Below are 13,812 nucleotides of genomic sequence, written 5' to 3' on the forward strand. Positions count from 1 at the left end.
CTAAGATTTTTTTTTAGGTTCAGACAGTTATTTTTATTTGTGACAATTAAAATACAAAATAAATAAATTATTATAATTTTTCAAAATAACAATTAATTCTCAGACGATTTATTTTCTTTCATTTAACTATAATTTAGCCGTTTCAGTTTTTTTTTTTTTTTTTTTTTACGGAATTTATAGCCGCATGCCAGCGTTGGCAGACCATTGTTTATCACTGTCCATTAAAACCATTTGGGATATATATAACACGCTGTCGCATTTTGGACCTAAAAATTTTCACAGTCAATTTGTATATAGGCCCTATTTTTACCGAAAAAACAGCGTTTTAAGTGATGTGAAGAATGCTATAAGTCAACACCAGAAATATTCATTTCATATTGGGAAATACGCTTATCTACATACAATTTAACATAATTTTTATAATATTTAAAAATCTATCCAATCGAAACAAAGGTATCCAAATTATTCTTTTTCTTCATTTTTTGTCATGAAAGCCTTTATTACACTTTTCTTTCAATTTAATTTTCTTTTAACCCTTTATAAGACAGTGGGGAGTACGCTTAAAATCAAAATCATTAATCTTTGAAATTATGTAGATTAGCATAAGTTCTGAGATACTTATCAATAAGACAGAAAATTAGATGCTTTAGTAACTTATCTGGCACAAAATTGTATGTATTGATTCATTACTTATTTATTAATTAAACAAATAATTAATAAATCACATTAAATTTTAATAAGGTAAATGAATCACTTTTCTTAAGCAAATCTCAATCCTAAAAGTATTTCAATATACCATAACAAAAAAAATGGTTTTCTAAAGGGTAAAACTATTTCTTTTTTCATTATCTGCATGAGTTCCTACAAATGTCAAAAAATTACCATCTGCTAGATCTTTACAGAAAAACATGTTGGTTGCTTCAGATGATTCATAATCCTTAGTAAAATATGCTAATCTTGTAATCAGATGAGCGAGGTATGGGTTTTGAATCTCTTCAATAGCTGATCCTGAACATATGTATGGTTCTGTCCTAAACTGCATTTCCCAAAGTCACATTATCAGTAATTAACGTATTATCGGTTTTTGCTAGTTTTACATCCACTTAAATGTAATCAATTGAAAATAAAATAGCGTTATTTATATCTATAATCATGAATCAAGAAAATACGAAGTAAGAGAATGAACACAGTACATAAAGAGCTATTTAAGGAGACATTAATGTTGTTTTATACAAAATGATAGAATTTTAAATGTATTCACTTGTGTGGTGTTGGCTCATCCTTTCAATCTCTGCCTCCACCCCATCGGACGGATATCCTGAAAAGATGTTGCAATGTTATAGGATTACATAATATAATTTTTTTGTTATTAAAAATGTAAAAAATGGTAATCCGGACGTTATCGTCCGAATACTTATTTTTAAACTCTAATGAAAAGAAAGGAGCGCGTACAGGCACGGCAGCAGAGCCGGCCATCTGAGGGATGCAGCAGATGCTATGCACCTGGGCCCCACGATCAGGGGGTCCCAACATGATCAAGAACTAAAATAATAGTGGGATAATAGAAGAAAGTAAGAAATTTAATTGGAACAATCAACTAGTTTGGAAATTTACTAAGTTTATAGATATATTGCAGTGTAGTGCAAGTGAGTAATATATTATAAACATAAGGTGAGTAGATTTACGGACACTTCCCTCATCTATTAGGTTAAATTGTATAAAATATCTTAATAACTTATTCCACATAACGTTTCACATCGTAAGATCCAATCATGCCAAGGAAATGTCACCCTGAGTGTCAAAAAAGAAAATTATTAGAAAAGAAAAAAAGAAGAAAAATTAAATTTTAAGAAGTCACAAGTAGATCTGTTTTCTTGTATACGAAATAATTCTAACAATGAAATTGTTCCGATTTCAGAAGTTCAATTAAGCTTCAACTGGAGAAGAAAGTTTTGCACAAACTATGCAGTCTTACAATGAAACTGTGAAATTTATTGAAGTATCGTATGTTTATTCAAATATGATCGAATCAGAAAATGACAATAACAATTAATATAACAATTGAATATAATGCTCTAGGTTTATGACTAAAAATAACAAGTGAATTTAATACTCTAGGTTTATGGCTAACAATAACAAGTGAATATAATGATCTAGGTTTATGGCGAAGTATCATAACTGTTAAGTTTGGAATAATTTGTGTTAAAACCGGACCTATACAACACAAAGGATTTTTTTGTTAAGAAGGTTGAAAGTAGATTATTTTCCACTACGTACTACTTCAAAAAATATCAAATGGTGAAAGCAGGTTCGCAGCTGGTTAATTCATTTCAAAATGCAGGACCTGATATTTTGTTTCTACTGTACACTATTTTCCAAAAGAAGCGGAAATGAACAAGCTTCACGATTTATATGTGACTATAATAACTGGAGAAAGCTGTCAACTGGAACTCATGAGCGTTTGATTTTAATTAAACGGTCATTAAGTGAGCTTGATTTAAATATTATGAATTGTAAAGGATAGGCATACGTCAACGGTAGAAACGTGAAAGGGAAATATAACGATGTATAATCTAAAATAATTGCTCTAAATCCTCATAAAATTGATATCCCTTGCCTATCACATTGTAATTTATTAATTTGGGATGCCAATTACAGCAATATACATTGTAAAATTTTGAATATTGCAACTTTTCGATTGCGTATTTTATGCATCTAAAAGATGATAGGAAATTCTACAAAAACATTTAAATATAACCCTTATGTCATTACGCGATACTCTGGGAAGCCAAAACAGATTCAATTAAAGCAGTGTACACACAATTTGAACAAATTTGTAAAGCCCTAGTAGAATATAATCATGCAAATAACAATAAAGCAACGGTATTCGAAGCTAAAAGTCTACTGGGTTAAATTAAAGAAATGCCATTTATTTTATATGTAAAAATATGATTTGCAATATTGTACAAAATTGACATTAACCGTAAACTATTTCAAGCAAAAACAGTCGTCCTTCTCTCATCTTTTAATTTAAGCAAGAAATTTAAAAAATTGAAATCCAAAATTTAACATTTTTAAAAGCTGCTAATTGTTTTAGATAAAAAGTGAAACTTTGGATGTGCATAACGGAATGAAAAAGAAACACTGCTAATTGACATTTTCTTTTTAGATGAAATAAAGATGATTATGTTTCTGAAGTAATAATAGCAAAACCAAAAGCATGAATTAAATAAACATACAATTGTATTGTACATTCGTTTATGTAATTTTTTTTTCTTACTTAACAAAAAAATCTAGGGTCAAATGGCTTCTCGCATCCAGGCATCTTTGCAGAGAAGGCTGGCTCTGCACGCCAGTATGCTCTTCTTATATCGATCAGTCAAATTGATCAAGAGTAATTAACCATTTTAAATCGCCCTTTTTACCAATTCCATACTCTATCCATCATGTTTATTTATTTATTAATTTGAACTGAAAGAATTCCCCATCGGATAGAAAAGACTGGACATGTGATGGATTTTCCGTTTTTAGGGATTGTTGTGGCTCTAAGTCCACTGAACAAAAATTTACATACGACCGTTTCTGTACTGTATAAATTTCCCAACTAAATTTGTGATGAAATGTCACTGAATTTAAAAGTAAGCATATATCTGCTAATTCTTTTAGATAAAAAGTGAAACTTTGGATGTGTATTACGGAATGTAAAAGAAACACTGCTAATTGACATTTTCTTTTCTAGTATGGGAGCCATATAATTTAAAACTTTTTTTTTTCAATCTCCACTATATCCAAAACCATTTTCATAAATTTATTCAGCTTGTTTAATGAAACTTTAAGATCGAAAGTAAATGTTTCAGTTCAATCTTTAGAGGAATTTGTGTTGATTTTTTTGTGTGACAATGTGTGTTGACATTTCTTATACATAAAAAATACTGGAAATTACTTTGTTTCTAATACTGCAAAATAATTCTAAGTAACATTAAAATTACTTTAGCGACACAATAAAGAAGAAAGGTTATTCTAGCCTTTGCTCAAAATGAACAGGTCAATAATTAATGAGTGCTCTTTGCATTCGTTATGTTGCAGCTTAAGAAGATATAATAATACATATCTAATAAAATACTTTAACTAAGATTTCAATAAGAGAAATGGCCAAAATATTACTCTTTAAACTAACTATAAGAAATCAATTGCTCTAATCAAGAACTTATGCTTTTATAAAAGTCTTCATTAATTTCATTTATTATTATAAATCAGGCTAGATATAAGGTACTAATTTATAGATAATAACATTGTCGTCGGCATTTTTTCCGGACTTGGATATTTTTACATATTTATGATTGCCACTTATACTTTCTGATCGGAAAAATTTTCCGACTTTTACCTGATATTACTGATTTCCTGGTTCTATCACCAATCTGAATTTCCTTTTTTAATACCTCCAAAATCTATTTAATTCTGATTTGACCACTCTAATAATTTCATCTAATAATATATTAACCTAATGCATATTGCAGTGTAAGAACATAAGATAAAGAAATGATTCTACATCTCCAATCACATCCCTCTTAATACAAACATAAAAATTTATTCTAAAATTCATAAAGGTCTATCCTATCGAAATCCAAGATTTTTAATGAACATACCTGGTTAGACCCCTTTTGTTGGTGGAATTCTCCGAGGTCTGGATCTGCCTCAATTATCGCCGGCCAGCTGTAAAATTATAAGTTATATTGCTCAAAATGTCAGGATTTATTTTTATAAAAATTAATTCGAAAATATTTAAAAATTTATCTATGTTCGTTCGAGCACTGATTGAATATAAATAAGAGCGTGGTCTTAATGAAAATGGTCTAAATAGTGTTTTTCTCTATTCTGGACAGTAAATCGAGTCATTTGTGCAATTACCCGATTTCTTATGTCCGGACGCTACCTCTACACTTTTGCGATGTCGTAATTCGTATTACATCGATATATAGAGGCTTTATGGGAAATTCTGCTCGGTAAGATTATGAGAATACAGAAATAGAGAAGATATTCAGGATAATATTGTGAAAAGATTTCTGACGATTTTATAAAGTTTTTTGCTCTCTTTAGAAAATTGAAAATCGCCAGTAAAAATTCATTTTTTAACGGGGACTGGGAGTTAAAGGGTATTATCGGATTCTTTTCGAAAATATCTAAGGGCCGAATACTTTTCAGATAATCCTCAAACCTTTGAAATGTGTTTTTAGAACAGAGTTAAATGATCTGATGACTAAATAAACACAATTTGTTTGTGGTAGAATATCAAAATTTTACGATTTTTAGAAACATTTCAAATAATATCGTTTGGAAACGATCGTACATCGATCATATTGCTAACGTTTTCCGAAAACTGATAATTGATTTAAAATAAGAAAATTTTCCTAGAAATTTTAAGTAACACAACATTTTAAAGATTATTGAATGATCACTCTATGTTGCTAAACATTAAGCCGACTGGATAGAACTGAATGCAAGATTCTGGGAAAGGCCTTATCTATATTTATTTGTATTGTCCATAAATAAATGAAAAAAAAAAAAAATAGGAATAATGAAACACTTCAGACGCACCCTAATACAAACATTCGTACCCCCCCCCTTCCTTCAACTAGCACATGCAAACGCATGCTATCCGCAGTATGTCAGGTTTCTTTAAAATATTGCGGATAGCATATGTTTGCATGTGCTAGTCGAAAGAAGGGGGGTGGGGTACGAATGTTTGTATTAGGGTGCGTCTGAAGTGTTTCATTATTCCTATTTTTTTTATTCATTTATGGACAATACAAATACATATAGATATGGCCTTTCGCAGAATTTTGCATTTAGTTCTATCTAGTCGGCTTTAAGTTTCGGAAAAAGAAAATAGAAATTACTATGGATGTCCAAACAGTTTGGCCCATACGAGGGACCCTGGTGTGTAGTCCAACGGTGTGGGTGAAGGCACTGGTGAGCTCTCAATATGGTCATCCATCTAAAAGAAACAGTTCAAAATATAAAATCGTAATTATAAATCTTCAACAGAAAATAACTATCCTGTTTGAAGACAACTGAATTTAAATTTAATTAAGGAATGTAATCAATTTTCCTTTATAAACTTTGGAAGACATCGATCACAATAAATACATAGGAAACGAAACATGCAAAATTTCATTAATGTTCGAACAATCAAAATGCTTCTACAGGAACAAATAATACAGTACATAACTTGCAGAAATTAACTGATTAATTAACTATATTATATATATAATGATTGAAGAAGAGTCGTGGCCGAAGTCAGAGAAGACACTTTGAATTTTTAACTTCGTTTTAGTTCCATTCCGAAAGGCATGATTTTTTTGTACAAGCAGAAGCGACGAGCACAACACAGAAAGATACAAAAGGTAATGAGGAAAAGCTAATGAAAATGTGTAATAATCCTGTGAATATATACTGTGAGATTTTAATAGGGATTTCCAACACGTGGCGATTTAGACAAGGGAAACACAGGGATCTTTTAAAAGGAATGTGCTTGACTGGGAAGTTTTTATCCCTTCACGCAGAGAGTGGGAACTTATCGGCTTTTAGCCGATTTAGCAATTTTAGAACTCGTGTTGAATTAAATAAATAGAAAAAGTGGAATAGGATCAGGAAATAAGAGAATATTTTAAAATGAAGTTGATATGGGCTAAATTAAACTGAAAGTTAAGAAATTAATTAAGTTTAAATTAGATTTTAAAATATCATTACATATTAATGTATATAGATATATTAAAATATCTGTTGAATCAAACATTTAAAAAAAATTTCAGTGGCAAATTCTCTCCATAAAATATTGATTGTTATATTACCACTGCAAATTTTGTTCACAAATACAAGGTGTCCAATAAAGTATTAAGCATATAATTACAGATTCGGAATGAAACACGTCAAAATGAGTATTATGATCACAAGCTTCTCACTTTAATTAGACTACGATGCTATTTTCGAAGACACAACGTGTTATACATCAAAATATTCGTTCTGATGCGTTCCATCCGAATCTGTAAATATATTTATTAGACTCTGCATACGTTGTGGGGCAGCCTGTACTATAGTAATAAAACAAAAGTTCTTCGTTTGAGCGATTTACTTAAACTAACTTTTAAGCAGGGTTAATCACTATTTTAAGACCAATACAAGATATCAAGACACGTAATAAAATAACAGTGTAAAAATTGACAAATTTTTAATTTTTATTCATTTTAAGATTTAATTTGTGTACTTCGATAAATTATCAGTATTATTTTTCATGTCTTATGAGTGCGCAAAATTTTAGGTGAAGTCATTAAAATGGAGATGTGGACCATAGATATATACATAGCCACAATGAATTTTATTTATATTAAGACTACCTTGAGCGACCTTGAGTAATGAAACGAATATATAATATATTGACATTGCTGAACGATTGTTACGAAATACAAATCAATGGTATGGTAGCAATTTTTACTGAATCTGTCTCGAGACTATGGCGGCAAATTGAACCAAAATTTGAATATATTATTAATAACATCATATTTAAATATAAACCCATAAATTCAAAATACTGTTTAACAAAATCATCTAAGGTTTTAAAGATCGTAATTTGTAAAAGTCTCCAACCACTTTTGTGAATTTTATCCTTTAACAAGCTAATCCTGTAGAGATCCTCATGAATCTCCTTCTATTTACATAATTTTCGAAAAAAAAAAAAAAAAATCTCTTGTTGCTTAGCTGCTTAAATATACTATTTACAAATAAAAATACATCATAGCTGTATTAGTAAAATTACGTGCATTAAAAGTCATAAAATTTCATTAATTACAAAATAGGTATTAATTACTTTAATTACAAATTTTTTTATTTAAATATTTTCTGAAAATGCTTTACTCTAATAAATAAATGATTTCAAAAAAAAAAAATCTGAATTAAAACTTAAGCACAAATAAATATATTTTCAAACACACTTCATATAAATTAATAAATAAAATATTAATTATAATTAATAAATTTTATTAATATTCATTAATAATTTGTAATTAAAAGTGTGATTAAAATAATAGTTATTTGGAAAAAATATTTAAAAATAACAATAGTGAAAATATTTGTTATTAAAAAATCATGGATTATGTATCTCTATTTAATTTATTTAATTCTGTGGGAACTGGGGAAACGTTTAGTTCACCAGATAAAAAAAGTAATTAAATACCACGATTTTTTAATGTGTTTTATTTAGCAATTGACATCAGTAATATTTAACTCATTTTATACATATATATATATATAGGATATTTGCGGGACTGGAATCTCTTAGATGGTATACCTTTTCTTTCACAAAATTCAATTTTAATAGAGAGATACTCAAATGTTAATTTTATCATTAGCATTCAATTGTTATACACTTTTCTGGTGTTCAGATGCATCACGATTTTCCTGATAAAAAGCATTTCTGCAGGGATGAAGAGTGTGGCTGCTCCCTCTCTATTTCCTTTCAACCCAGAATGAAGTTACAGTTGTTACATCTAATTTGGCATTTAATAAGAAAGTCATCAAGTGCATAAATGGAATAAATTGAGATTACGAATCTTGTGGATACAGCGGGAACTTCACTCTGTATCCTTGCAATGAAAATAACAGCTATAATACAACCACAGCACTGACACAAGTTTTATTTTTTATAAAACAAGTAATCAAGTGTTAATAAAAATAATTTCAATTAATATTTTTAACTAGATGTGCAATTCTAGAGAGGCTATTGTCCTTTTAACACTAATCTCAAGTCTGATTTCACAGATTTAATAAACAATTCCACTTTTTATCTTTACAATTCTTATAACCAGATACATCTTCAGTTACCCAAATATGCCTCATTAAATATCTCAGGGCCTCAGTTGTCAATTTAATAAACCATCATTAGAGAATAACAGTGCAGTTCGACAATACAAATACCATTACTTAACGATCTATGTGGGGGGAAATGATGTCAGATAGCATCTTATTATCAAGCAAGCAATTACATAAAAGAAGACAAGACTTGATTTTGCATACATTATACCACATTTTAACAATCAATCATTTTTTCATGATTTCTTGGTCAAAAATGTTAAATAATTTATTTGTGATGAAGTCCTGTAAAAATGATTAAGGAAATAAATCAGCCTGTAAAGGAAAGACTTCTCTTATGTCTTCTTGCTTTTATCTAAATAGTTAAACATCCAAAAACAGCAAAATGGTGTTTTTATTTATAAATTTTGAATTTTATTCAAATTTTCCTTCGTTTCAGCCTCAGCTTCTATGCTATCTGCATCTGCAGGAGCTCAGAGTGTACCCGATTCAAGTAGAAAAAATTCTATTACTGAAATTCATGATAAAAGATTAAAAAGTACCATTTTAAAATATCAAGAAATATTAATTAAGGTCTCAGAAAAAGTCAAAGAAGAAATTGTGCAAGCATCAAATAATTCGAACAGGAGAACTTGACGAATGTTCATGCTACACAATTCCATGAGTATAAAAGAACATTTTTGAAATTATGTCTGTCCATCTGAATATAATAAAAGATCTGAATTAAGTGTATGAAATTTGGTACATAATCTTTTCAAATTTCTAGTTTCCTAACAAACTTTGAAAGAAGTCTTTCAGAGGATGTTGTCTGTCTGAATACATGTAAACACAAATAAATACAGAATAGAGCTAAATCGATAAATATCAGTACATGGATATAGCATCAAAACTAGATTATCAAATTTAGACTATCCATCAATGGTTTGCCTATCTGTACTTTCCCATGCATGAAATTTTAGAAATGTATGTAGGCCTTTGCAGCTAAAACTTATGATGGAATGTAACCAATTTTCATTTATAAACTTAGGAAGACATGATAGATCAAAAATACACAAAAAACATAATATTCAAAATTTCATTAATGTCCCAGTAATCTAAATGCATACACAGGAATGAAAAATATAGTATGGTACTTGCAGAAACTAACTGTTTAGTTAAAAAACTGACTTGCTGGAACTAACTTTTTAATTAATCACATCAGGGTCGTTAGACTCATTGTCAACTCATTTCAATTCAATCTGCTGATCTTCCGTATATATGTCATTAGGATAAAAATCTTTTCTTGGATAATATTTTAAATATAAAAATTTTGAGTAAAATATACAAGAAAAGACAAAAGAATATTAGACAATATTCCATTTATTGTCTAAAATTCTTATTGTCTACTTTTAATTAAGATTAAAATATCAATTGAATCCTAAATTAAAAAAAAAAAATTTAAGAACTAATTTTTATTGTATGTTAATCATTTCTTATATTGGTTCTACAAATTTTGTTCACAAATATAAAAATAGTATAAAAGTTATTTCAAAGTTGCTGAGTTGTTTCAAAGGAGATGCGAGATATGTTCTTATACTTATATAACCAGAAAGAATTTTATTGGTATTAAGATTATATCAGCTTCCAATACTTTTTGTGTAAAATTTAACTTCCTATGCTGTTTTTAATTTGCATGTGAAATTTGACTTATTACTTTTAAAGTTTTAGTTATCAAAGTCTTCAAATTAGGAATTAATTTACGAATAACCTGCACATTCTTCTCCATTTTCAAGCCAGTGCAAATATTTAGGCTTTTATGTACACTTGTCTTAAATGTATCCATTTCAATTAAATTTCCATTACAAAAGCTTCCGTTTAAGACAAAAATATCACAAGAAAAAATTTTAACCTTGAGATTGGATTATGCTTTATACTACACTTTAAAAAATAATGAAATTTAATTTGAATCTCTGCAATAGTATATGAAATCAAGAATTCATAAGTCATCTTTTTTTTAATACTTTGATTGCAGCCACTTTTACAAAATAAATACTAAAAAGCAAACTTTTCTGATAAAAATTTACAAAAATTTACTTTAGAATATTTTTTCAACTCCAGAAGTTGAAAACCAAATTACTTTCATGCTAGAATAATAGATATATAAAAAAAAAATTAGAATTGGATATTATTCTTAGTGAATCAAAAAAGTTAAGGATTTTGTACCCCAGTGGATACAACTGATTAATAAAGGAAAACATTTGTGGATTTTTGAGCACACTGACAGTGTAGATCATTGAATCTAGAATCATGAAATTCAAAAACATACTTTGGATATTGGGACTGTGCATCGACAACACAAGTACAATAATACTATACACAATTAACGATTTCAAATTCTTTCAGTAACATTCCCTACTTGAAACAGTACTTATTCAAAGAGCATGAGTTATTTCATTTCATAGAAAAATGGATTAAGTTCTTGCGGAAGAGTTACATTATGCAAAAACAATCTGCAGAAGAAGAAAAAAAATCTTTTTTATGAAAAACACAAGCACAACAAACAACTTCATAGTATCATACCAAAACCTTCTCAATGAATCCGGGTTTGTTTCAAAGAATACAATTTTTACTTGGTTATTGAAAATTATAAGAAAACTTAAATTTCTTACATAAGTTTGATCATATAATGGTAGCCATATGATTATATAATTAAAACATTTAAAATTAATATGTTAGCCATAGGATATATATGTAAATGAAACTTGTCATACAAATGATTCTAGAATACACATAAATCTATATTTTGATAAAAACGAAATTGAACTATTTAAATTCCTAGCATTTGTAACACTAAATTATTTAAAATTTCAAATAAAATAGCCTCGGCTAACCAATATCATAGACTTCAGTATTAAAAAACTTGGGGGTACTTACCGCTTTAGAAGTATTGATTGTCCGAATGCAGAATGATGAGAAAATATGCAGAGAAAATGTGAAAATGAAATATGAAGAGGAAATAAAGAATGAATTGAAAATACGAAGAAAACAGTTGCGTATCATCATGTTTAAGATTAGCGTGCAATCCTACCAAGATTTCGAGACGCACTCACTGGTAGAAAAGAGATAAATCAATACTGCAGATGTCTGCCGAAGAGACGCTCAAGGAGAACGAACATTCCATTATAACCGTAGGTGGGGAGAGAGAAAAAGCCGCAAACTGCACGCGTGGCATAGTGAGAAGTATGCAATTGTTTCAAACGTCATATCATAAGCTTGCGAAAAAATTTCAGTTGGTTTGACGGGGGTTACGGATTAAACTTACTATAGTGCAGTAGTTTATAAAAGTTCTCTTTATAAGGTGTTTTATAAAAGATTTTGTTACACTTAAAAACTAAATTTAAGAAACTGAAAGATTTTTTTTTTTGGGGGGGGGGGGAACTATTATAATTATAAAAGATTTTTTAATACTTGAAAAAAGAATAAGATTTGAGAGAAGTGAATATTTTTTTAAATGTAGAGAGAAGGGGGTGGTGGATCTATATTTTATGTACAGAATCAATAAGAGTTACAACTTACAGAGATGAGAATCAGGTTTTCAAAATTTTTTATGAATGCATACTCATTTTTCATTAAAACGAAGTTAAATTTAAAGTAGAGGCATAGAGTTAATGAAATATAAATGAAATAATTTTAGATATGGAGAGAGAAAGCAAAAGAGATTAAGATTTAAAAAAAAAAAAAAAGGAATAGCCAGAGCTTGCGTTATTAAATAAAGACTGCTCGAAATTCCCATATCCAGTAATTATTTATGGAAGGGGGATAATCTCATCCTTCCTCCAATACTACATCTCTGCAAATGAATGTAGTGCATGTTATTTATTTTTCCAATAAATGGAATGTGGGAATGAATTTATATAAGAGGCAGTACATACAACTGAATTTTGCTTTTTCATTTAGTTTTGATAAATTGGGGTGATTAACATTTATTGAAGTTATATCTAGTGACCTTTAACGTTTTAAGGAAAATATGTGCTTAACACCTTACACAAATAGGACATTGTATATCATAGCAGTACTTGTATTTTATAAGATATATGTTATTGGATATCACTCATAAATCCGTGAATGTATCAAGTGGGTGTTTTTCACTTTTTAAATAAAAAAATAAATATCTAAGGTTAATTAAATTAATATTTGTTTAAACTATTTTTATTCTATTTTCAAGTTTAAAAGATTCTATATGACATAAGAGCTTTAAAAGAATATTATATTAGTGATAATATTTATTTTATCCCCATGTTATATTCTTATTTTATATCTACCACATATTATCATATGTGTATTAATTATTTATCTTTAAAACCTAATGAAAAGTGAGCGATAAAATGTGAAATATAGAAATGAAATGTTTTGATTGTATTGTAAATACATTTGACTTAAGGAGGATTATATTTTTAATTCATTTTGATACTACAAACATCATGCAAAATGCACATCCCTCTCCGTTTTAGGTATCTCCCTGGTTTCGGAAGCCCATTTTAAAAAACTCCTTTGATTATCTATTTTAGTAGACTTTATTGATGATTATGTCTCAAAACAATGAATAACATTAATTAGAAAATAATTTAATTAATTAAATTGAGGTATTTTAGGTAAAATTTGATGAAAGCAAAACGCAAAACACTCTACACTAAATTCAAATTCTCCAATTTAAATTATTTTTCTACACAACATAGTTATTGTACTTATAAAGGGAATGAACTAAAAGCTAAGGAAAATATGCAATTGAAAAGAAGTTATGGGTCTTCGAGCAGTTTATACTAAAAATACTGTAAAAATCACAGTTTTACTGGCAATAAAGTGCTAAAAATAAAAAATAAAAATATTAACATTAGACCTAAATCCAAAGTTTATTGCCTTCATAACACTTATGGTAATATATATATATATATATATATATATATATAT

General features: G+C 28.5%; 1 protein-coding gene across 1 annotated transcript; it reads right to left on the bottom strand.

Moving 5' to 3' along the window:
- Positions 1-894: 894 nt before the first annotated feature.
- Positions 895-11,995, bottom strand: LOC129959146 (DNA mismatch repair protein Msh6-like). Its single transcript, XM_056071969.1, has 4 exons — positions 11,779-11,995; positions 5,898-5,995; positions 4,647-4,713; positions 895-1,318 (listed from the first exon to the last, which is right to left on the bottom strand). The coding sequence occupies exons 1-4, from the start codon at positions 11,905-11,907 to the stop codon at positions 1,277-1,279; spliced, it is 336 nt and encodes a 111-aa protein (XP_055927944.1). The 5' UTR covers positions 11,908-11,995; the 3' UTR covers positions 895-1,276.
- Between the last annotated feature and the right edge of the window lie 1,817 nt (positions 11,996-13,812).

The sequence above is a fragment of the Argiope bruennichi genome, chromosome X1 (assembly GCF_947563725.1).
Source record: "Argiope bruennichi chromosome X1, qqArgBrue1.1, whole genome shotgun sequence".
In the NCBI taxonomy this organism is placed as follows: Eukaryota; Metazoa; Arthropoda; class Arachnida; order Araneae; family Araneidae; genus Argiope; species Argiope bruennichi.

What these genes read in the sequence shown, in the direction of transcription:
- LOC129959146 (XM_056071969.1), bottom strand. Translation starts at nt 11,907, where the DNA reads ATGATGATACGCAACTGTTTTCTTCGTATTTTCAATTCATTCTTTATT. An exon ending in CAATCAATACTTCTAAAGCG is followed by an intron (nt 5,996 to 11,778) that starts GTAAGTACCCCC and finishes TGTTTCTTTTAG; the next exon opens with ATGGATGACCATATTGAGAG. An exon ending in AAACTGTTTGGACATCCATA is followed by an intron (nt 4,714 to 5,897) that starts GTAATTTCTATT and finishes ATAATTTTACAG; the next exon opens with CTGGCCGGCGATAATTGAGG.